Raw genomic sequence first — 25327 nt, 5'->3', positions numbered from 1 at the left:
GGCCAAAAGAGGAATTGGCTTTGGGGGTGACAAGTGAGATATACCTGCTGGAGCGCGTGCTGCTATTGTGACCAGTGAGGCGGGCTTTACCTAGCGAAGACTTGTAGATGACCTTGAGCCAGTGGGTTTGGCGATGAGTATGAAGCGAGGGCCAGCAAACGAGAGTGTACAGGTCGCAGTGGTGGGTAGTATATGGGGCTTTGGTGACAAAACGGATGGCACTGTGATAGACTGCATCCAATTTGTTGAGTAGAGTGTTGGAGGCTATTTTGTAAATGACATCGCCGAAGTCGACGATCGGTAGGATGGTCAGTTTTACAAGGGTATGTTTGGCTGCATGAGTGAAGAATGCTTTGTTTGCGAAATAGGAAACCGATATCTAGATTTAATTTTGGACTGGAGATGCTTAATGTGAGTCTGGAAGGAGAGTTTACAGTCTAGCCAGACACCTAGGTATTTGTAGTTGTCCACATATTCCAAGTCAGAACCGTCCAGAGTAGTGATGCTGGACGTGCGGGCAGGTGCGGGATAGGGTTATTGTGGTTATCCCTAGGTTCAGGTTAGTGGTCACAAGATCATCAGACTTTAAACAGCCATCACTAACACAGAGAGGCTGCTGCCTACATACAGACTTGAAATCATTGGCTACTTTAATAAATAGATCACTAGTCACTTTAATAATGTTTACATGTCTTGCATTACTTATCTCATATGTGTATACTGTATTTTATATCATCTATTTCATCTTGCCTCGGCCATTGCTCATCTATATATTTATATATTCTTATTCCTTTACTTAGATTTGTGTGTATTAGGTAGTTGTGGAATTGTTAGATTACATGTTCGATATTGCTGCACTGTCGGAACTAGAAGCACAAGCATTTCGCTACACCCGCAATAATATCTGCTAACCATGTGTACGTGACTAATACAATTTGATTTGATTTTAACCACAATAACCCTAATCCTAGGGATAACCACTAGCCCTAGGGATAACCACTAGTCCTAGGAATAACCAATAACCCTAACCCTAGAGATAACCACAATAAGCATAACCCTAGGGATAACCAATAACCGTATCCCTAGGAATAACCCTAACCCTGGGGATAACCACTAGCCCAGGGATAACCAATAACCCTAACCCTAGAGAGAACCACAATAAGCATAACCCTAGGGATAACCAATAACCTTATCCCTAGGAATAACCCTAACCCTGGGGATAATCACTAGCCCCAGGGATAACCAATAACCCTAACCCTAGAGAGAACCACAATAAGCATAACCCTAGGGATAACCAATAACCTTATCCCTAGGAATAACTCTAACCCTAGGGATAACCAATAACCTTATCCCTAGGAATAACCCTAACCATAACCCTGGGGATAACCACAATACGCCTAACCCTAAGGATAATCAATAGCCCTAACCATAGGGATAACCACAATAACCCTATCCCTAGGGATAACCACTAGCCCTAGGGATAACCACAATAAGCCTAACCCTAGGGATAACCACAATAAGCCTAACCCTAGGTATAACCACAATAAGCCTAACCCTAGGGATAACCACAATAAGCCTAACCCTAGGGATAACGCCTAACCCTAGGGATAACCACCAACCCTAACTCTAGGGATAATCACCAACCCTAACCCCAGGGATAACCACCAACCCTAACCCCAGGGATAACCACCAACCCTAACCCCAGGGATAACCACCAACCCTAACCCCAGGGATAACCACCAACCCTAACCCCAGGGATAACCACCAACCCTAACCCCAGGGATAACCACCAACCCTAACCCCAGGGATAACCACCAACCCTAACCCTAGGGATAACCACCAACCCTAACCCTAGGGATAACCACCAACCCTAACCCCAGGGATAACCACCAACCCTAACCCTAGGGATAACCACCAACCCTAACCCTAGGGATAACCACCAACCCTAACCCTAGGGATAACCACCAACCCTAACCCCAGGGATAACCACCAACCCTAACCCCAGGGATAACCACCAACCCTAACCCCAGGGATAACCACCAACCCTAACCCCAGGGATAACCACCAACCCTAACCCTAGGGATAACCACCAATGCTAACCCTAGGGATAACCACCAACCCTAACCCTAGGGATAACCACCAACCCTAACCCTAGGGATAACCACCAACCCTAACCCTAGGGATAACCACCAGTGCTAACCCTAGGGATAACCACCAACCCTAACCCTAGGGATAACCACCAACCCTAACCCCAGGGATAACCACCAACCCTAACCCTAGGGATAACCACCAACCCTAACCCCAGGTATAACCACCAACCCTAACCCTAGGGATAACCACCAATGCTAACCCTAGGGATAACCACCAACCCTAACCCTAGGGATAACCACCAACCCTAACCCTAGGGATAACCACCAACCCTAACCCCAGGGATAACCACCAACCCTAACCCCAGGGATAACCACCAACCCTAACCCTAGGGATAACCACCAACCCTAACCCTAGGGATAACCACCAACCCTAACCCTAGGGATAACCACCAATGCTAACCCTAGGGATAACCACCAACCCTAACCCTAGGGATAACCACCAACCCTAACCCCAGGGATAACCACCAACCCTAACCCCAGGGATAACCACCAACCCTAACCCCAGGGATAACCACCAACCCTAACCCTAGGGATAACCACCAACCCTAACCCTAGGGATAACCACCAACCCTAACCCTAGGGATAACCACCAACCCTAACCCCAGGGATAACCACCAACCCTAACCCCAGGGATAACCACCAACCCTAACCCTAGGGATAACCACCAATGCTAACCCTAGGGATAACCACCAACCCTAACCCTAGGGATAACCACCAACCCTAACCCTAGGGATAACCACCAACCCTAACCCTAGGGATAACCACCAACCCTAACCCTAGGGATAACCACCAACCCTAACCCCAGGGATAACCACCAACCCTAACCCTAGGGATAACCACCAATGCTAACCCCAGGGATAACCACCAACGCTAACCCCAGGGATAACCACCAAGCCTAACCCCAGGGATAACCACCAACGCTAACCCCAGGGATAACCACCAATGCTAACCCCAGGGATAACCACCAATGCTAACCCCAGGGATAACCACCAACGCTAACCCCAGGGATAACCACCAACCCTAACCCCAGGGATAACCACCAACCCTAACCCCAGGGATAACCACCAACCCTAACCCTAGGGATAACCACCAACCCTAACCCTAGGGATAACCACCAACCCTAACCCTAGGGATAACCACCAACCCTAACCCTAGGGATAACCACCAACCCTAACCCCAGGGATAACCACAATAAGCTGATTGCAAAGCTGCAGCTTGTGAGAAGGAAGGAGAATATGAGTATTTAAACAGTGGAAGGTTATTATCCTATATTTGTATTTCTTTCCCCTATAAAACATCTTCTCCCTCCATAGTAGACTGTTGTGTAACTAATCTCATCCCCAGGCTCAATCTCAGAAGAGAAGGAGCTGGCTGGTGGATGAGATCTTTATGTACCAGATGGTTTATAGTGTCACTATATTAAATCATATCAAGAAACAATGCGCGTGACGATGCACTCTCTCACCGAATTAAAAACACAGCTGGATTTCAAATCTAATAGTCAGAAGTCTAGGCCTAAGGCCGACGCGTGAGCCAACCCAAACACTGCTCTGGCATCCAGGTCTGGAGAATGCAGTCTGGAAACATGCTATTGCTCTCGCTCTGCTCTCTCACTACCCTCCCAGACTGCATTATTTTAAATGCAGGCTTAAAATACAAGTGTCTTTAATCCTCTCTTTGTAAGACCAATTATGTGGAATGTATAAATTGTCTGAATTTCACAGACAAATATACGACATATTTGAGAAGTAATTAGTGTTGCTAAACATAGATAATCATCGGTGATGGTCTGACAAGTGATTGGTTGGTTGTTGGCCAACAGCAATAGACGGGTCGTTTCAATTAAGTGTTTTTTTTATTTTTTATAAATATTTTAAATAGAAATTGTGCACAAATATAGATTTTGTTAAATGAAGAGTACTTTAATATACAGGTCCTACATCCTGTTGAAAGCCTACATCCCGTTGAAAGCCTACATCCCGTTGAAAGCCTACATCCTGTTGAAAGTCTACATCCCGTTGAAAGTCTACATCCTGTTGAAAGCCTACATCCCGTTGAAAGCCTACATCCTGTTGAAAGTCTACATCCCGTTGAAAGTCTACATCCCGTTGAAAGCCTACATCCCGTTGAAAGTCTACATCCTGTTGAAAGTCTACATCCTGTTGAAAGCCTACATCCCGTTGAAAGTCTACATCCCGTTGAAAGTCTACATCCTGTTGAAAGTATACATCCCGTTGAAAGTCTACATCCTGTTGAAAGTCTACATCCTGTTGAAAGTCTACATCCTGTTGAAAGCCTACATCCTGTTGAAAGCCTACATCCTGTTGAAAGCCTACATCTCGTTTAACTTTTTTCACATTTTGTTGCGTTACGAATTCAAATAGTTTTAATTGTACTTTTTGGTCTTTGATCTATACAAAATACTCTAATGTCAAAGTGAAAAAGGTTTTACAAATGAATAACAATTAAATAACTAAAATATATAGTTGTTGCATAAATATTCACCCTCTTTCTTTAGACACTCCTAAAATAGTTCAAAAGTCAAATTTGGCTCAACAAAATCACATGATAAGTTACATAGGCTCATTCTGTGTGAAATAATAGGGGTTGACATGATTTTTTTAAATGACTACTCCTTCCTCTGTCCCCCATAAACACAACATATGTAGGGTTCCTCAGTCAACTATCTAATTTCAGACAGATACAACTACAAAGACCAGGGAGCTTTGCGAAAGCCTCATAAAGAAAAGCAGTGATTGGTAGATGGGTAACCATAACAAATCAAATATTGAATACCTATTTAAGCATGGTCAAGTTAATAATGATGCCGTGGATTATGTATTAAACCACCCAGACACAAAGTTGTCCTTCTGAACTGAGCTGCAGGACAGGAAGGAAACTGCTCAGGGATGGCAACATTGAGGCCCTTGGTAATTTTGAAACAGCTACAGAGTTCAATGGCCGTGATGGGAGAAAACTGAGGATGGATCAACAACATTGTAGTGACTCCACAATAATGACCTAAATGACAGAGTAAAAATAATACAAATATACAGAATAAAAATATTCTAAAACAGGGCGTATGTATGCAACAAGGCAGTAAAGTAATCAGTGATGTGCAGGTTGACTCATAACCCACAGTCCCAGTTTAAGGTCATTAACGATTGTGTGGATGAAAGGCTGGTGAATGAATGGGGAGTGAATAAAGAGAAAATAATACATTTTTTAAAATCCAGTATTGTATTATTCTTGTGCAATTTATATCTATAGGCTACATTGAGGTTTTTCTTTCATACTTTTTTGTTTATCTGGCATTAGTGCGTAAGCTTTAGGGCCTAACTTTGTGTCCCAAATAGTCTACACACCAGTTAGACTATTTAATGTCTATCCACTGAGACAAAAAGGACAATGTCAGAGTTTAATTCAATAAGAGAAAAGCTGCGAAATTTAAGTTGAAAATAAATAGAAGGGCCAGAACAGTAGTTATAGAAGGAGGGCCAGAACAGTTGTCTGTTATAGAAGGAGGGCCAGAACAGTTGTCTGTTATAGAAGGAGGGCCAGAACAGTTGTCTGTTATAGAAGGAGGGCCAGAACAGTTGTCTGTAATAGGAGGGCCAGAACAGTTGTCTAATGTAATAGGAGGGCCAGAACAGTTGTCTGTTATAGAAGGAGGGCCAGAACAGTTGTCTGTTATAGAAGGAGGGCCAGAACAGTTGTCTAATGTTATAGGAGGAGGGCCAGAACAGTTGTCTCTATGTTATAGGAGGAGGGCCAGAACAGTAGTTATAGAAGGAGGGCCAGAACAGTTGTCTAATGTTATAGGAGGAGGGCCAGAACAGTAGTTATAGAAGGAGGGCCAGAACAGTTGTCTAATGTTATAGGAGGAGGGCCAGAACAGTAGTTATAGAAGGAGGGCCAGAACAGTTGTCTAATGTTATAGAAGGAGGGCCAGAACAGTAGTTATAGAATGAGGGCCAGAACAGTAGTTATAGAACGAGGGCCAGAACAGTAGTTATAGAATGAGGGCCAGAACAGTAGTTATAGGAGGGCCAGAACAGTAGTTAAAGAAGGAGGGCCAGAACAGTAGTTATAGAATGAGGGCCAGAACAGTAGTTATAGAATGAGGGCCAGAACAGTTGTCTGTTATAGAAGGAGGGCCAGAACAGTTGTCTAATGTTATAGAAGGAGGGCCAGAACAGTTGTCTAATGTTATAGAAGGAGGGCCAGAACAGTTGTCTAATGTTATAGAAGGAGGGCCAGAACAGTTGTCTAATGTTATAGAAGGAGGGCCAGAACAGTTGTCTAATGTTATAGAAGGAGGGCCAGAACAGTAGTTATAGGAGGAGGGCCAGAACAGTAGTTATAGAACGAGGGCCAGAACAGTTGTTTAATGTTATAGGAGGAGGGCCAGAACAGTTGTCTAATGTTATAGGAGGGCCAGAACAGTTGTCTCTATGTTATAGAAGGAGGGCCAGAACAGTTGTCTAATGTTATAGAAGGAGGGCCAGAACAGTTGTCTAATGTTATAGGAGGGCCAGAACAGTTGTCTCTATGTTATAGAAGGAGGGCCAGAACAGTTGTCTGATGTTATAGAAGGAGGGCCAGAACAGTTGTCTAATGTTATAGGAGGAGGGCCAGAACAGTTGTCTAATGTTATAGGAGGAGGGCCAGAACAGTAGTTATAGAACGAGGGCCAGAACAGTTGTCTAATGTTATAGGAGGGCCAGAACAGTAGTTATAGAAGGAGGGTCAGAACAGTTGTCTAATGTTATAGAAGGAGGGCCAGAACAGTTGTCTAATGTTATAGAAGGAGGGCCAGAACAGTTGTCTAATGTTATAGAATGAGGGCCAGAACAGTAGTTATAGAAGGAGGGTCAGAACAGTTGTCTAATGTTATAGGAGGAGGGCCAGAACAGTAGTAATAGGAGGAGGGCCAGAACAGTAGTTATAGAAGGAGGGCCAGAACAGTAGTTATAGAACGAGGGCCAGAACAGTAGTTATAAAATGAGGGCCAGAACAGTTGTCTAATGTTATAGAAGGAGGGCCAGAACAGTTGTCTCTATGTTATAGAAGGAGGGCCAGAACAGTTGTCTAATGTTATAGAAGGAGGGCCAGAACAGTTGTCTCTATGTTATAGAAGGAGGGCCAGAACAGTTGTCTAATGTTATAGAAGGAGGGCCAGAACAGTTGTCTAATGTTATAGAAGTAGGGCCAGAACAGTTGTCTCTATGTTATAGAAGGAGGGCCAGAACAGTTGTCTCTATGTTATAGAAGGAGGGCCAGAACAGTTGTCTAATGTTATAGAAGGAGGGCCAGAACAGTTGTCTAATGTTATAGGAGGAGGGCCAGAACAGTTGTCTCTATGTTATAGAAGGAGGGCCAGAACAGTTGTCTAATGTTATAGAAGGAGGGCCAGAACAGTTGTCTCTATGTTATAGAAGGAGGGCCAGAACAGTTGTCTCTATGTTATAGAAGGAGGGCCAGAACAGTTGTCTAATGTTATAGGAGGAGGGCCAGAACAGTTGTCTCTATGTTATAGAAGGAGGGCCAGAACAGTTGTCTAATGTTATAGGAGGAGGGCCAGAACAGTTGTCTCTATGTTATAGAAGGAGGGCCAGAACAGTTGTCTAATGTTATAGAAGGAGGGCCAGAACAGTTGTCTCTATGTTATAGAAGGAGGGCCAGAACAGTTGTCTAATGTTATAGGAGGAGGGCCAGAACAGTTGTCTCTATGTTATAGAAGGAGGGCCAGAACAGTTGTCTAATGTTATAGAAGGAGGGCCAGAACAGTTGTCTCTATGTTATAGAAGGAGGGCCAGAACAGTTGTCTAATGTTATAGGAGGAGGGCCAGAACAGTTGTCTCTATGTTATAGAAGGAGGGCCAGAACAGTTGTCTCTATGTTATAGAAGGAGGGCCAGAACAGTTGTCTCTATGTTATAGAAGGAGGGCCAGAACAGTTGTCTCTATGTTATAGAAGGAGGGCCAGAACAGTTGTCTAATGTTATAGAAGGAGGGCCAGAACAGTTGTCTAATGTTATAGAAGGAGGGCCAGAACAGTTGTCTCTATGTTATAGAAGGAGGGCCAGAACAGTTGTCTAATGTTATAGGAGGAGGGCCAGAACAGTTGTCTCTATGTTATAGAAGGAGGGCCAGAACAGTTGTCTCTATGTTATAGAAGGAGGGCCAGAACAGTTGTCTCTATGTTATAGAAGGAGGGCCAGAACAGTTGTCTCTATGTTATAGAAGGAGGGCCAGAACAGTTGTCTCTATGTTATAGGAGGAGGGCCAGAACAGTTGTCTAATGTTTGGTAAAGATTTGGTCAAGTGGTAAAAGAGGAGGATAGCAGTGCCCATGTCATGTAATGATGGTGAGGCGCTATACAAATGTCAGTCACAATAAGGGTACTTCAAAAAGGCCTATGTCACATTAAGGGAACTGTTGCCTTCTGCTCAGATGGTTTACATGGAAACTGAAATCAGGACACTGACTGTAGGTCTACAATCTCTCACATAGTCGTAATATTAACTCCTACAGAATTAAGCATTTCTTGTAGTAAAATTATACCCCAAATGTACATTTTGACTCAGGAACAGCAGTGGGGAAATATGATTTATTTCTTTCAGCATCTTGAGAGAATATGAATGCGCAGTTAGATACCGTCTGTACAAGTGCTGTCTTTATCAGAATCATAAAAGCTGATAGTATTTCAACTACATAAAATATGCATCCAATGCAGAACTAAAATCTTATCAGAAACATGTTGGGTCGTTTTTACAGCTGGTAGAACTTTACCGACGTCAACTAGATTGAAGCATTCATTCTGTAATTGATGACCTTATTCTGGTGAGTAAAAGGGTTTATTTAGTCTTCTAGGGCAACATATAATGACAAAAGAGAAGCTGCATGTACAGTGGGGCAAAAAAGTATTTAGTCAGCCACCAATTGTGCAAGTTCTCCCACTTAAAAAGATGAGAGAGGCCTGTAATTTTCATCATAGGTACACTTCAACTATGACAGACAAAATGGAGAGAAAAAAATCCAGAAAATCACATTGTAGGAGTTGGTCACCTACAAACAAGCAATATTTCTGGCTCTCACAGACCTGTAACTTCTTCTTTAAGAGGCTCCTCTGTCCTCCACTCGTTACCTGTATTAATGGCACCTGTTTGAACTTGTTATCAGTATAAAAGACCCCTGTCCACAACCTCAAACAGTCACACTCCAAACTCCACTATGGCCAAGACCAAAGAGCTGTCAAAGGACACCAGAAACAAAATTGTAGACCTGCACCAGGCTGGGAAGACTGAATCTGCAATAGGTAAGCAGCTTGGTTTGAAGAAATCAACTGATGCTCCACGCAAGATCTCACCCCGTGGGGTCAAAATGATCACAAGAACGGTGAGCAAAAATCCCAGAACCACACTAGGGGACCTAGTGAATGACCTGCAGAGAGCTGGGACCAAAGTAACAAAGCCTACCATCAGTAACACACTACGCCGCCAGGGACTCAAATCCTGCAGTGCCAGACGTGTCCCCCTGCTTAAGCCAGTACATGTCCAGGCCCGTCTGAAGTTTGCTAGAGAGCATTTGGATGATGCAGAAGAAGATTGGGAGAATGTCATATGGTCAGATGAAACCAAAATATAACTTTTTGGTAAAAACTCAACTCGTCGTGTTTGGAGGACAAAGAATGCTGAGTTGCATCCAAAGAACACCATACCTACTGTGAAGCATGGGGGTGGAAACATCATGCTTTGGAGCTGTTTTTCTGCAAAGGGACCAGGACGACTGATCCGTGTAAAGAAAAGAATGAATGGGGCCATGTATCGTGAGATTTTGAGTGAAAACCTCCTTCCATCAGCAAGGGCATTGAAGATGAAACGTGTCTGGGTCTTTCAGCATGACAATGATCCCAAACACACCGCCCGGGCAACGAAGGAGTGGCTTCGTAAGAAGCATTTCAAGGTCCTGGAGTGGCCTAGCCAGTCTCTAGATCTCAACCCCATAGAAAATCTTTGGGAGGGAGTTGAAAGTCCGTGTTGCCCAGCAACAGCCCCAAAACATCACTGCTCTAGAGGAGATCTGCATGGAGGAATGGGCCAAAATACCAGCAACAGTGTGTGAAAACCTTGTGAAGACTTACAGAAAACGTTTGACCTCTGTCATTGCCAACAAAGGGTATATAACAAAGTATTGAGAGAAACTTTTGTTATTGACCAAATACTTATTTTCCACCATAATTTGCAAATAAATTCATTAAAAATCCTACAATGTGATTTCTCTGGATGTTTTTCTCATTTTGTCTGTCATAGTTGAAGTGTACCTATGATGAAAATTACAGGCCTCTAATCTTTTTAAGTGGGAGAACTTGCACAATTGGTGGCTGACTAAATACTTTGTTGCCCCACTTTATCTAATTATAGACAATTTGACTAACAAATAGCCTATTAAAATGACGGAAATTATAAGCAGAAACATAGTCACGTCTACTCCTGCTCCTCCCCTCCGGTGTTCGATGTCGTCGGTTTACTAACTACCGGCCCTGGCTGCCCATCATTACGCACACCTGGGCCTCATCATCAGTTACACCTGGGCCTCATCAGTTACACCTGGACTCTACCACCTTCCTGATTACTCCCCATATATATTGGCCTCTGTTGTTATTTCCCATCAGGTGTTATTGACTCTTGTTTCCATGTCCCGACACTACTCCTGTTTTTGTATTGTTCACATTCTATTAAACTCTCCACCTGCTTCCTGACTCCCAGCGTCTGTTACAGATTAACACCTCAATATTACGGAAGCAGCAGTTGATCAAGGCTTCTTTCAGATGGTTAGCGAACAGGGAAACCTATACTTATCCTGTACTTATCTAATCAAGGTATTCTAGTGTTTTAGTTTTCATTAATCTAAACATTTACAATGTTTCTTCCACTTTGAATTTACAGAGGATTTTGTGTAGATCGTTGACAAAAGAAAATACGATTAAATACATTTCAATCCCACTTTGTGACGCAACAAAATGTTTAAACATGTCAAGGGGGTGTAGGCTTTCCACAGGCATTGTAGACCACACGGAGAATTAAATCATGCTAAAAATTCCCTCCGTCAATCCTGTGTCACTTCTAGAAAGATTTCAACTCACTTGATCCAAACATTTCTCAATGTTTCACCATCATTGTAAAGGCATTAGTTATTATTGCTTTGACAAAGTAATTTCTGAAGATTATGATTTATTTAATGTGATTAGTGATTCATTCAGTGTCCCTCATTTTAAGGTCAACACTTACGTGAACTGAACTCTCAATTTAAAATGGTGTTACTTCCTGCTTTTATATTTTTTTTAAAGAAACACTGGTCAAATCATAGTGTAAAAGCCAGAGCGCTGGTTCTACTCTTTTTGGTCATTTTCTGGTGTTTTGTGGGGAAATGAGCGGGGCGAGCAAAACACATCAACGCTGTTACCAATGTTTTAGTTATTAAATCTTTTGGGGAAATATGCATTCAATTGCCACTCCCTGTTGCACACACGCTTCCATTTCCCAGGTCACAAGGAGATTTATGGATGATTTAAAATGCAATCATCAACCCTGGTACGGTCAACCATAGTCACTTGTTTTTTTATGAAGTTGAATATGTGCTTTTTAATGACAGAATGTTACAATTTGTTGAAATCAAATGTTTTTTTTTTATTTTTTATTTTTTAATTTTTTTACCAAGTTACACTTTTGAAAAGGCACAGAATTTGTGGAACGACCCAGATGCCCTGAATAAGGTTGTCTGACCTGCTGACCCTTTAACCCCTGACCTCTAACCTTTGTGTGTTGTTTCAGGGACACATCTGGCCAGGGGCGCTTCTGCACCATCTTCCGCTCCTACTCCAGAGGAGCACAGGTGTGTGTGTGTGTGTGTGTGTGTGTGTGTGTGTGCGTGTGTGTGTGTGTGTGTGTGTGATTGTGTTTGAGTGTGCACCTTTGCCAAAGAGAGTGTGTTTAGCATTTTTCAGTACTTTGTTTGATTAATGGGTCAGTCTACACAATCAGAAAACAAATGCCATAGTGTTTACAGCAGGGGAATGCTGCTGCTGTTGAACACTGCACAGTCAATTTATAAAACATGTTTTACTGCTCAGTAAACCCTCATGTATAAAACATGTACTTACTGCTCAGTAAACCCTCATGTATAAAACATGTACTTACTGCTCAGTAAACCCTCATGTATAAAACATGTACTTCAAATCAAATCAAATCAAATTTTATTTGTCACATACACATGGTTAGCAGATGTTAATGCGAGTGTAGCGAAATGCTTGTGCTTCTAGTTCCGACAATGCAGTAATAACAAGTAATCTAACTAACAATTCCAAAACTACTGTCTTGTACACAGTGTAAGGGGATAAAGAATATGTACATAAGGATATATGAATGAGTGATGGTACAGAGCAGCATAGGCAAGATACAGTAGATGGTATCGAGTACAGTATGTACAAATAAGATGAGTATGTAAACAAAGTGGCATAGTTTAAAGTGGCTAGTGATACATGTATTACATAAGGATACAGTCGATGATATAGAGTACAGTATATACGTATGCATATGAGATGAATAATGTAGGGTAAGTAACATTATATAAGGTAGCATTGTTTAAAGTGGCTAGTGATATATTTACATCATTTCCCATCAATTCCCATTATTAAAGTGGCTGGAGTTGAGTCAGTGTCAGTGTGTTGGCAGCAGCCACTCAATGTTAGTGGTGGCTGTTTAACAGTCTGATGGCCTTGAGATAGAAGCTGTTTTTCAGTCTCTCGGTCCCAGCTTTGATGCACCTGTACTGACCTCGCCTTCTGGATGATAGCGGGGTGAACAGGCAGTGGCTCGGGTGGTTGATGTCCTTGATGATCTTTATGGCCTTCCTGTGACATCGGGTGGTGTAGGTGTCCTGGAGGGCAGGTAGTTTGCCCCCGGTGATGCGTTGTGCAGACCTCACTACCCTCTGGAGAGCCTTACGGTTGAGGGCGGTGCAGTTGCCATACCAGGCGGTGATACAGCCCGCCAGGATGCTCTCGATTGTGCATCTGTAGAAGTTTGTGAGTGCTTTTGGTGACAAGCCGAATTTCTTCAGCCTCCTGAGGTTGAAGAGGCGCTGCTGCGCCTTCTTCACGATGCTGTCTGTGTGAGTGGACCAATTCAGTTTGTCTGTGATGTGTATGCCGAGGAACTTAAAACTTGCTACCCTCTCCACTACTGTTCCATCGATGTGGATAGGGGGGTGTTCCCTCTGCTGTTTCCTGAAGTCCACAATCATCTCCTTAGTTTTGTTGACGTTGAGTGTGAGGTTATTTTCCTGACACCACACTCCGAGGGCCCTCACCTCCTCCCTGTAGGCCGTCTCGTCGTTGTTGGTAATCAAGCCTACCACTGTTGTGTCGTCCGCAAACTTGATGATTGAGTTGGAGGCGCCCGTGGCCACGCAGTCGTGGGTGAACAGGGAGTACAGGAGAGGGCTCAGAACGCACCCTTGTGGGGCCCCAGTGTTGAGGATCAGCGGGGAGGAGATGTTGTTGCCTACCCTCACCACCTGGGGGCGGCCCGTCAGGAAGTCCAGTACCCAGTTGCACAGGGCGGGGTCGAGACCCAGGGTCTCGAGCTTGATGACGAGCTTGGAGGGTACTATGGTGTTGAATGCCGAGCTGTAGTCGATGAACAGCATTCTCACATAGGTATTCCTCTTGTCCAGATGGGTTAGGGCAGTGTGCAGTGTGGTTGAGATTGCATCGTCTGTGGACCTATTTGGGCGGTAAGCAAATTGGAGTGGGTCTAGGGTGTCAGGTAGGGTGGAGGTGATATGGTCCTTGACTAGTCTCTCAAAGCACTTCATGATGACGGATGTGAGTGCTACGGGGCGGTAGTCGTTTAGCTCAGTTACCTTAGCTTTCTTGGGAACAGGAACAATGGTGGCCCTCTTGAAGCATGTGGGAACAGCAGACTGGTATAGGGATTGATTGAATATGTCCGTAAACACACCGGCCAGCTGGTCTGCGCATGCTCTGAGGGCGCGGCTGGGGATGCCGTCTGGGCCTGCAGCCTTGCGAGGGTTAACACGTTTAAATGTCTTACTCACCTCGGCTGCAGTGAAGGAGAGACCGCATGTTTTCGTTGCAGGCCGTGTCAGTGGCACTGTATTGTCCTCAAAGCGGGCAAAAAAGTAATTTAGTCTGCCTGGGAGCAAGACATCCTGGTCCGTGACTGGGCTGGATTTCTTCCTGTAGTCCGTGATTGACTGTAGACCCTGCCACATGCCTCTTGTGTCTGAGCCGTTGAATTGAGATTCTACTTTGTCTCTGTACTGGCGCTTAGCTTGTTTGATAGCCTTGCGGAGGGAATAGCTGCACTGTTTGTATTCGGTCATGTTACCAGACACCTTGCCCTGATTAAAAGCAGTGGTTTGCGCTTTCAGTTTCACACGAATGCTGCCATCAATCCACGGTTTCTGGTTAGGGAATGTTTTAATCGTTGCTATGGGAACGACATCTTCAACGCACGTTCTAATGAACTCGCACACCGAATCAGCGTATTCGTCAATGTTGTTATCTGACGCAATACGAAACATCTCCCAGTCCACGTGATGGAAGCAGTCTTGGAGTGTGGAGTCAGCTTGGTCGGACCAGCGTTGGACAGACCTCAGCGTGGGAGCCTCTTGTTTTAGTTTCTGTCTGTAGGCAGGGATCAACAAAATGGAGTCGTGGTCAGCTTTTCCGAAAGGGGGGCGGGGCAGGGCCTTATATGCGTCGCGGAAGTTAGAGTAACAATGATCCAAGGTCTTTCCACCCCTGGTTGCGCAATCGATATGCTGATAAAATTTGGGGAGTCTTGTTTTCAGATTAGCCTTGTTAAAATCCCCAGCTACAATGAATGCAGCCTCCGGATAAATCGTTTCCAGTTTGCAGAGAGTTAAATAAAGTTTGTTCAGAGCCATCGATGTGTCTGCTTGGGGGGGGGTATATACGGCTGTGATTATAATCGAAGAGAATTCTCTTGGTAGATAATGCGGTCTACATTTGATTGTGAGGAATTCTAAATCAGGTGAACAGAAGGATTTGAGTTCCTGTATGTTTCTTTCATCACACCATGTCACGTTGGTCATGAGGCATACGCCCCCGCCCCTCTTCTTACCAGAAAGATGTTTGTTTCTGTCAGCGCGATGCGTGGAGAAACCCGTTGGCTGCACCGCTTCGGATAGAGTCTCTCCAGTGAGCCATGTTTCAGTGAAGCAAAGGACGTTACAGTCTCTGATGTCCCTCTGGAATGCTACCCTTGCTAGGATTTCATCAACCTTGTTGTCAAGAGACTGGACATTGGCAAGAAGAATGCTAGGGAGTGGTGTGCGGTGTGCCCGTCTCCGGAGTCTGACCAGAAGACCGCCTCGTTTCCCTCTCTTTCGGAGTCGTTTTTTTGGGTCGCTGCATAGGATCCACTCCGTTGTCCTGTTTGTAAGGCAGAACACAGGGTCCGCGTCGCGAAAAACATATTCTTGGTCATACTGATGGTGAGTTGACGCTGATCTTATATTCAGTAGTTCTTCTCGACTGTATGTAATGAAACCTAAGATGACCTGGGGTACTAATGTAAGAAATAACACGTAAAAAAACAAAAAACTGCATAGTTTCCTAGGAACGCGAAGCGAGGCGGCCATCTCTGTCGGCGCCGGAAGTAGAGAGGTACTTACTGCACAGTAAACCCTCATGTATAAAACATGTACTTACTGCACAGTAAACCCTCATGTATAAAACATGTACTTACTGCACAGTAAATCTATAAAACATGTACTTACTGCACAGTAAACCCTCATATATAAAACATGTACTTACTGCACAGTAAACCCTAATGTATAAAACATGTACTTACTTCACAGTAAACCCTCATGTATAAAACATGTACTTACTGCACAGTAAACCTATAAAACATGTACTTACTGCACAGTAAACCTATAAAACATGTACTTACTGCACAGTAAACCCTCATGTATAAAACATGCACTTACTGCACAGTAAACCCTAATGTATAAAACATGTACTTACTGCACAGTAAACCCTCATGTATAAAACATGTACTTACTTCACAGTAAACCCTAATGTATAAAACATGTACTTACTGCTCAGTAACCCCTCATGTATAAAACATGTTTTACTGCTCAGTAAATCTATAAAACATGTACTTACTGCACAGTAAACCCTCATGTATAAAACATATACTTACTGCACAGTAAACCCTCATGTATAAAACATGTACTTACTTCACAGTAAACCCTAATGTATAAAACATGTACTTACTGCTCAGTAACCCCTCATGTATAAAACATGTTTTACTGCTCAGTAAATCTATAAAACATGTACTTACTGCTCAGTAAACCCTCATGTATAAAACATGTACTTACTGCTCAGTAAACCCTCATGTATAAAACATAAAATCTTGGTTTTGCGAAAACCTCACTCAAAGGACAGATTTAATCTCTGAGGAAAGAAATAGCTTGAGAATTTCAATATAATGAACATAGCAGCCTGTTATAAAAATGTTTTAGGATCACCACCACAGACAACCTGTAGAAACTGTGCTGTAGCCTATACATGTATAAGCCTACTGGCTGTGCTAATATTATAGAATAGAGACATGGGAGTTGTTTGTACATGCTTTCAAATCCATTTGTATATCAGCAACATCACTATTGACCCTGGCATCCTTTCCTGTGGAAACGTCACAGAATGGGTGTGTGGGGGTGGGCCTGTTCAAAAACAACAGTTGAAAGATAAATTGTTAGTGGATCCAGTCCTTTTACCATGTAGGAAGTCAATGTAGTTCAACCACATCATTGATGTGCTACTACTGAATCATACTGGCTTTACCCAATCCTGAACCACTGCTGATCAGCTACGGAGAATTCTCACCTCCCAGGCGATGAATGAAAATTACTTTGTGAATAAAGTTTTTTTTGTTGTTTAAAAAAAAAAAACTATTACTAATCTGCCCGTTACCAACCATAGACTGGCTGTTACCATGGTGACAATGACATCCCCTGCCATAGCGAGGCAGAAGGATGTGCTTCTTGAACACTGTGTACACACCATAAATATAGTCAGAGTTCAACTCTCTGTGTGTGTGTGTGTGTGTGTGTGTGTGTGTGTGTGTGTGTGTGTGTGTGGGTCAGTCAGGTCACAACAAATAGAAGTCACACACACAAGTCTCTGGCCTCTAACAGTTCTATAGAATGCATGCTGATGGAGAATTGGCTTGAATCCTCAGTGTTAGTTGCTGGTGCCACCGGTGACAGTCAAACATAATAGCAGTTGGACAGACTACTCTAGCTAATTGCATTTATACTGTAATGTGCATTTCCCTTTTTACAGTTTACACTCTTCCCCCATTAACGGAATAGTATGCTTCATTTTCTCTGACCTCAATTTAATTTAAGTAGCCTACTGTACACAATGTAACATATTATAATGTGCATCTCCCCTTAGAGAGAGTTTTAGAGTGCGTGCTAGATACCATTTTATTCTTGTTATGTCTCTCTATTTTCACAATACCCCTCCCCCATCTTTATTTTTCTCTCTCTCTCTCTCTCTCTCTCTCTCTCTCTCTCTCTCTCTCTCTCTCTCTCTCTCTCTCTCTCTCTCTCTCTCTCTCTCTCTCTCTCTCTCTCTCTCTCTCTCTGTCTGTCTCTGTCTCTCTCTCTGTCTCTCTCCTCTCTCTCTGTCTCTCTCCTCTCTCCTCTCTCTCTCTCTCTCTCGCTCTCTCTCGCTCTCTCTCGCTCTCTCTCGCTCTCTCTCGCTCTCTCTCTCTCTCTCTCTCTCTCTGTCTCTGTCTCTCTCTCTCTCTCTCTCTGTCTCTCTCCTCTCTCCTCTCTCTCTCTCTCTCCCCCTCTCTCTCCCCCTCTCTCTCTCTCTCTCTCTCTCCTCTCTCTCCTCTCTCTCTCTCTCTCTCTCCCCCTCTCTCTCTCTCTCTCTCTCCCCCTCTCTCTCTCTCTCTCTCTCTCTCTCTCTCTCTCTCTCTCTCTCTCCCCCTCTCTCTCCCCCTCTCTCTCTCTCTCTCAGGGTGTGATCTTGGTCTATGACATCACCAACCGATGGTCCTTTGATGGTATTGACAGATGGATAAAGGAGATAGATGAGGTAAGAGACATCGATCAATCGCTCCCTCCGAGTAGGCAAACTACTTCTGTGTCCAAAAATGGCACCCTATTCCCCAAAGGGTTCCGGTCAAAAGTAGTGCACTTTAAAGGGAACATGGCGCTATTTGAGGCACTCTCACTGAATCGCTCTATTGCTCCGTGATGTAAGACACATTGCTCAATATCTGCTTGTGAGCATGACTAAACCTTCTCAGAACTCCATCCCACGCCTCTCGCCTCTGCTCCGAAACAACTCACCCACACTCAACTAGCCACACACAGAGTTAGACTTCCAAGATGGTCCATGTTTTGTGAATAATACTATTCAACTTCAATGAAAATCACATATGGTAGAATACTCAATGATTTGATTCTTGAAAAGCTTCATGCCCCCTTGTATTGCCACATTTATTTTAGTGAATACAGGGAGGAATGCTATGCAACACACGCGCGCGCGCGCGCGCGCACACACACACACGCACACTCTTATCCATCCCGGTGTACTAACAGAATCTGTGCCTCACCACTTTCTGTTTCCCTTCCTGTCTACCCAGCATGCACCAGGAGTTCCCAAGATCCTGGTAGGTAACCGGTTACACCTGGCCTACAAGCGTCAGGTGACCACGGAGCAGGCCCAGCTGTACGCTGAGAGGTTAGGGGTAACCTTCTTCGAGGTCAGCCCGCTGTGCAACTTCAACATCACAGAGTCCTTCACAGAGCTGGCCAGGATTGTCCTGATGAGGCACGGTATGGAGAGACTCTGGAGACCCAACAAAGGTGAGTGAGGCAGTGAACACTGAGCCTAGAGCAACTTCTCTTTCTCTCTCTGTCTCTCTCTCTGTGTCTCTCTCTGTCTCTCTCTCTCTGTGTGTGTCTCTCTCTCTCTGTGTCTCTCTCTCTCTGGCTCTTTCTTTTTCTCTATTTTTCTCTATTTTTCTCTCTTTTTCTGTCTTTTTCTCTCTCTCTCTCTCTCTCTCTCTCTCTCTCTCTCTCTCTCTCTCTCTCTGTTTCTGTTTAACCCAACAGTGCCCTCTCATGGTGTATTATTGCTATTTGTGAAATGTTAAATATTCTCTCTCTCTCTCTCTCTCTCTCTCTCTCTCTCTCTCTCTCTCTCTCTCTCTCTCTCTCTCTCTCTCTCTCTCTCTCTCTCTCTCTCTCTCTCTCTCTCTCTCTCTCTCTCTCTCTCTCTCTCTCTCTCTCTCTCTCTCTCTCTCTCTCTCTCTCTCTCTCTCTCTCTCTTCCTCTTCTCTGTCTTTCTTAGTTTTGAGTCTCCAGGACCTGTGCTGTCGTTCCATCGTGTCTTGCACCCCTGTCCACCTGGTTGACAAGCTTCCTCTCCCCCTGGCCCTCAAGTCCCACCTCAAGTCTTTCTCCATGGCCAACGGCCTCAATGCCCGCATGATGCACGGAAGTTCCTACTCTGTCACCACCACCAACACCACCCACATCGCCACCAAGAGGACCGGAGGCCAGCTGCTGAAAAATAAAAAATGTATCCGCCCTCAGCAGCTCAGCCCGGCGGCCGCACAGAGCTGCACCGGCAACAGCTGCAAGATCTCCTAGCAACCGGCTCGAAACAGGAATAGGAAGTCCTTGGGACAGTATGTTGTTATCACAGGAACAGGAAATTGGTGTTGCTCACTACTGCAGCTCATCTAGGCTCACCAAGAGCCAGCCACATGAGCTTCAAGGGTGTTTTCAATGAGGGGTGACCCCTCACAGCCCCCCATAACCCCACAGACAAGGAAGTTGTCACAGGGACTGGATGTTCTAGGCCTCCAGACCCACAAGAGTCCCACCTGAGCTCCATGGTGGAACGAAGATGTGGAATGAACCTGCCAAGTTCAGAGGCTGTGGATTGTCACTACTGGTCACTAGCATTGGACCCAAAAGGAAGTTTTGACAACCGATCGTGTCTGAGCCATATGACTGTATAGTGCGTAATATGATTCCATGAATACAGTATGTCAACATATGAACTGTTCAACTGTATAGTACTATGTGTACACTATTTGTGGATGATCTGTGGTTATTTTTGCTCTGTTGCCTCACCCAATGACACAAAGCATTTAAATGAGTTTCACACCTGTGGTCTAATTTCACAATGAAAGAAAAGTGGACTGGTATTATAAGTAGTATACTATATCGTTGCCTTTTAAACAAAATGCTGGACATAGCCTTTTTAAGATCTGGCTACTGGTTTTACACACCGTTACTTTTTACAGTAAAATACTATTTTTGCCGACGTCGTCTGGAATTTCAAGTCGGCAATTCTTTGGAGAAACCATTTGTATAATGAATTTGTATGATATGTACAGTTATGACAATGTTGTTTGATACTGTTTGTTTGATGTTGGGTTTGTAGGTGTTTCACAGTGACACAGATGATGCTATTAAGCAATAAGGCCCTAGGGGGTGTGGTATATGGCCAATATACCACGGCTAAGGGCTGTTTTTAGGCACGATGCAATCCGGCCATATATCACCAACCCCCAAGGTGCCTTACTGCAATTATAAACTGTTTACCAATGTAATTAGAGCAGTAAAAGTAAATGTTTTATCATACTTGTGGTATACGGTCTATAATAAACTGGGTGGTTCGAGCCCTGAATGCTGATTGGCTGACAGCCATGGTATATCAGACCGTATACCCCGGGTATGACACAACATGTATTTTTACTGCTCTAATCACGTTGGTAACCAGTTTATAATAGCAATAAGGCACCTCAGGGTTTGTGATATATGGCCAATATACCACTGATAAGGGCTGTGTCCAGACACTCCGCGTTGTGTCTTGCGTAAGAACTGCCCTTAGCCGTGGTATATTGGTCATATAACACACCTCCTCGGGCCTTATTGGTTAAATATACCACAACTTTCAGCCAATCAGCATTCAGGGCTGGAACCAGCCAGTTTATAATTTCAGATAGATAGTGACAACACCAAAGACACAGCAGACGTAGTGAGGACGTCACTGAATGAACAAGCTGTTTTGTACAGTAAATATTACCACTACAATAAATTTCACAAACAGGAAGTGTCTTTTTTGCTCAGATAATAATTGATTGGATTTATATAGTGTTTTTCCACATGCTCAAAGCGCTGTAAAGTGTGCTGGAAAAGATGGGTAACTGGCTAGATAGACGTCACTAGGGAGACAACGCTGCGGTCAGAGAGAAAACAGATGTCATATTTATTGAGGTAAAGGTTTGTGTGTGTGTGTGTGTGTGTGGTTCTGCAAAAAAAGGAGAGACATCCATGAACAGGTTTCATAACAGAACAGGGGAATGTGATAAGGATAAACCTATTCAAACACATGCTGAAAGTAAGGTAAGTATAAAACATATTTTTGGGGGGTATGACTTCACTAGACATGGAAAATAGGAACCAAACACTCTTAACTTGGACACACAGCTGGAAGGGAACAGAATAATTGCTTGACGGAATTTACATACAAATGAAAGGTGTGTATAAACTGTAGTGTAGCTGTCTTACACTGTTAACTGATTCTAAATGAGGTCACAGGCTCAGCCATGGAGCAAGAACAAGAACTGTAACTTCATTGGAAAAACACATAGCTTTTCAAATCCATCAGAGAAGCAGAGAAATGTACCCTTGGAAAGCTTTCCTGATAGTTTTAGTCTTGTCTGCACTCTGTCTCTGGTTATGTGTTCTTCAATGAGAGTGTCAACAAGAGGTGCAGTATTTGGTAAGTCCTCATAGCAAAGAGTCCACACTGAAGATGTGTTCTGTATAAACCCCAGGCTAACACGATGCTATACCTGATAAGCTCTTACTGTAGTTTACTATAATAGTATGTGTAGCTTTTTACTGATAATGGCAGAGACTTGTAAATGAAAAAATACAAACAAATGTGTTGTATTTCACCTAGTGGTGTTGGAAGGGTAACCCCCCCCCCCCCGGCAGTCATACCTCTCCTCCATAAGAGGAACTTCAAAAGACTGCCTGACTGGGGCTCCTGTTCTCCTGGACCAGAAACACTGTGAGTTACCCCAGCACCTGTGTCAATCTACGTAACATAATAAAATAATTATTTAAAAAAGCCCCATCAGTTTAAACTAGAGATATCTGTTTTTGTTGCTTGGGCTGCGACTCAATCCACCACATCCGCTTATGTCGGCAATCTGTGGTGGAAGGTGGCTGAGCTACAGTGGTGTTTGTCAGACCTCAGGAAAACCTCTAGCATCTGAACGGTTTGGCCTAAAAACTATTAAGGAGAGGGGAGACTCTCACAAACACGATGGTGTTCTCCATTTTGCTCTACGACCCCAACAAATGTCAAGGGACTTGTCTGTAGTCGGTAACGCTGATGCGCCAACTTCTGTCTGTAGCTTCCGAACATGGTGGTTTGGCTCTACATCGACCACACAGGACTCATCTGAAGGGAACCCATATGAATGAATAGAAGTATGGAGGTAGTTTTGTGCCATCACAAATAAGGGGATAAATACAATGAACAAAAATATAAACTCAACATGCACAAATGTCTATGATTTTACTGAGTTACAGTTTATATAAGGAAATCAGTCAATTGAAATACATTCATTAAGCCCTAATCTATTGATTTCACAGATACCTTTACAAAAATGGTGGATCAGAAAACCAGTATCTGGTGTGACCACCATTTGCCTCATGTAGTGTGACACATCTCCTTCGCATAGAGCTGATTAGGCTGTTGATTGTTTCCTGTGGAATGTTGTCCCACTCCTCTTCAATGGCTATGTTAAGTTGCTGGATATTGGCGGAAACTGGAACACGCTGTCGTACACATCCATCCAGAGCATCCCACACAGGCTCAATGGCTGGCATATCTGCCATGGAAGAATTGGGACATTTTCAGCTTCCAAAAATTGTGCACAGATCCTTGTGACATGGGGCCGTGCATTATCATGCTGAAACATGAGGTGATGGCGGCAGATGAATGGCACGACAATGGGCCGCAGGATCTTGTCACGGTATCTCTGTACATTCAATTGATCCATTGATGAAATGCAATTGTGTTTGTTGTCCGTAGCTTATGACGGCCCATACTATAACCCCACTGCCACCATGGGGCACTCTGTTCACAACGTTAACATCAGCAAACTGCTTGATCACACAACGCCATACGTCTTTTATCTGCCAAGAACAGTTGAAACCAGGATTCATCCATGAAGAGGACACTTCTCCAGTGTGCCAGTGGCCATCGAAGGTGAGCATTTGTCTACTGAAGTCTGCTACAAAGATGAACTGCTGTCAGGTCAAGACCCTGGTGAGGATGACGAGCTGAGCTTTCCTGGGACAGTTTCTGACAGTTTGTGCAGAAATTCTTCAGTTGTATAAACCCACAATTTCATCAGCTGTCTGGGTGACTTGTCTCAGACGATCCTGGAGGTGAAGAAGCCAGATGTGGAGGTCCTGACCTGGCATGGTTACACATGGTCTGCGGTTTTGAGGCCAGTTAGACGTACTGCCAAATTCTCAAAAACAACGTTGAAGACTGCTTATGGTAGAGAAATTAACATTAAATTATCTGGCAACAGATCTGGTGGACATATTTGTAGTCAACATGCTAATTGCACACTCCCTCAAACCTTGAGACATCTGTAGCATTGGTTGTGTGACAAAATTGCACATTTTAAAGTTGCTTTTTATTTCCCCAGCACAAGGTGAACCTATGTGATGATCATGCTGTTTAATCAGCTTCTTGATATGCCACACCTTTCAGGTGGATGGATTATCTCGGCAAAGGAGAAACGCTCACTAACAGGGATGTAAACAAATTTGTGCACAATATTTGAGAGAAATAAGCTTTCTGTGCATATAGAAATGTTCTGTGATCTTTTATTTCAGCTCATGAAACACGGGACTAACACTTTACATGTTGCATTTATATTTTCGTTCAGTATATGTGTAAAAAAAATATATATATATATATATATATATATATATACATGCACAGTGCATTCGGAAAGTATTCAGATCCCTTGACTTTTTCAGCATTTTGTTACGTTACAGCCTTAATGGGATACATTTTAAAAATCCTCATCAGTCTACACATAATCCCTCATAATAACAAAGCAAAGTGTTGCACATTTATAAAAAAAAAACTACCAGAAATACCTTACATAAGTATTCAGACCCTTTGCTATGAGACTAGCATTTTGCTACACCCGTAATAACATCTGCTAAACATGTGTATGTGACCAATAAAACATTTGATTTGAGACTCAAAATGGAGCTCAGGTGCATCCTGTTTCCATTGATCATCCTTAAGATGTTTCTACAACTTGATTGGAGTCCACTAGTGGTAAATTCAATCGATTGGACATTATTTGGAAAGGCACACATCTGTCAATATAAGGTCCCACAGTTGACAGTACACGTCAGAGCAAAAAACCAAGCCATTAGGTCGAAGGAATTGTCCGTAGAGCTATGAGACAGATTGTGTCGAGGCACATATCTGGGGAAGGGTACCAAAACATTTCTGCTGCATTGAAGGTCCCCAAGAACACAGTGGCCACCATCATTCTTAAATTGAAGAATTTGTAACCACCAAGACTCTTCCTAGAGCTGGCCACCATGCCAAACTGAGCAATCGGGGAGATGGGCCTTGGTCAGGTTTCTTCCTAGGTTTTGGCCTTTCTAGGGAGTTTTTCCTAGCCACCGTGCTTCTACACCTGCATTGCTTGCTGTTTGGGATTTTAGGCTGGGTTTCTGTACAGCACTTTGAGCTATCAGCTGATGTACGAAGGGCTATATAAATAAATTTGATTTGATTTGATGACAAAGAATCGGATGTTCACTCTGACAGAGCTCCAGAGTTCCTCTGTGGAGATGGGAGAAGCTTCCAGAAGGATAAACATCTCTGCAGCACTCCACCAATCAGGCCTTTATGGCAGAGTGAGGACGGAAGCCACTCCTGAGTAAAAGGCACATGACATCCAGCTTGGAGTTTGCCAAAAGGCAAGAGAAACAAGATTCTCTGGTCTGATGAAACCAAGATT

The 25327-nt window shown here is 43.6% G+C and overlaps 1 protein-coding gene across 2 annotated transcripts in view; it reads left to right on the top strand.

Moving 5' to 3' along the window:
- The window catches only part of LOC139397295 (ras-related protein Rab-40B-like), a 49087-nt gene extending 28984 nt beyond the window's left edge, over positions 1-20103 (top strand). For both annotated transcript variants that reach the window (XM_071144090.1, XM_071144089.1), the window contains exons 4-7: positions 11987-12047; positions 18241-18318; positions 18872-19094; positions 19582-20103. In XM_071144090.1, the coding sequence (XP_071000191.1) occupies positions 11987-12047; positions 18241-18318; positions 18872-19094; positions 19582-19883 (664 nt within the window). In that variant the 3' untranslated portion in view covers positions 19884-20103. The remainder of the gene's footprint in view (positions 1-11986; positions 12048-18240; positions 18319-18871; positions 19095-19581) is intronic.
- The last annotated feature ends 5224 nt before the right edge of the window (positions 20104-25327 follow it).

The sequence above is a fragment of the Oncorhynchus clarkii genome, unplaced genomic scaffold, assembly GCF_045791955.1.
Source record: "Oncorhynchus clarkii lewisi isolate Uvic-CL-2024 unplaced genomic scaffold, UVic_Ocla_1.0 unplaced_contig_5476_pilon_pilon, whole genome shotgun sequence".
In the NCBI taxonomy this organism is placed as follows: Eukaryota; Metazoa; Chordata; class Actinopteri; order Salmoniformes; family Salmonidae; genus Oncorhynchus; species Oncorhynchus clarkii.
This window is presented reverse-complemented; position numbering and strand designations above follow the sequence as displayed.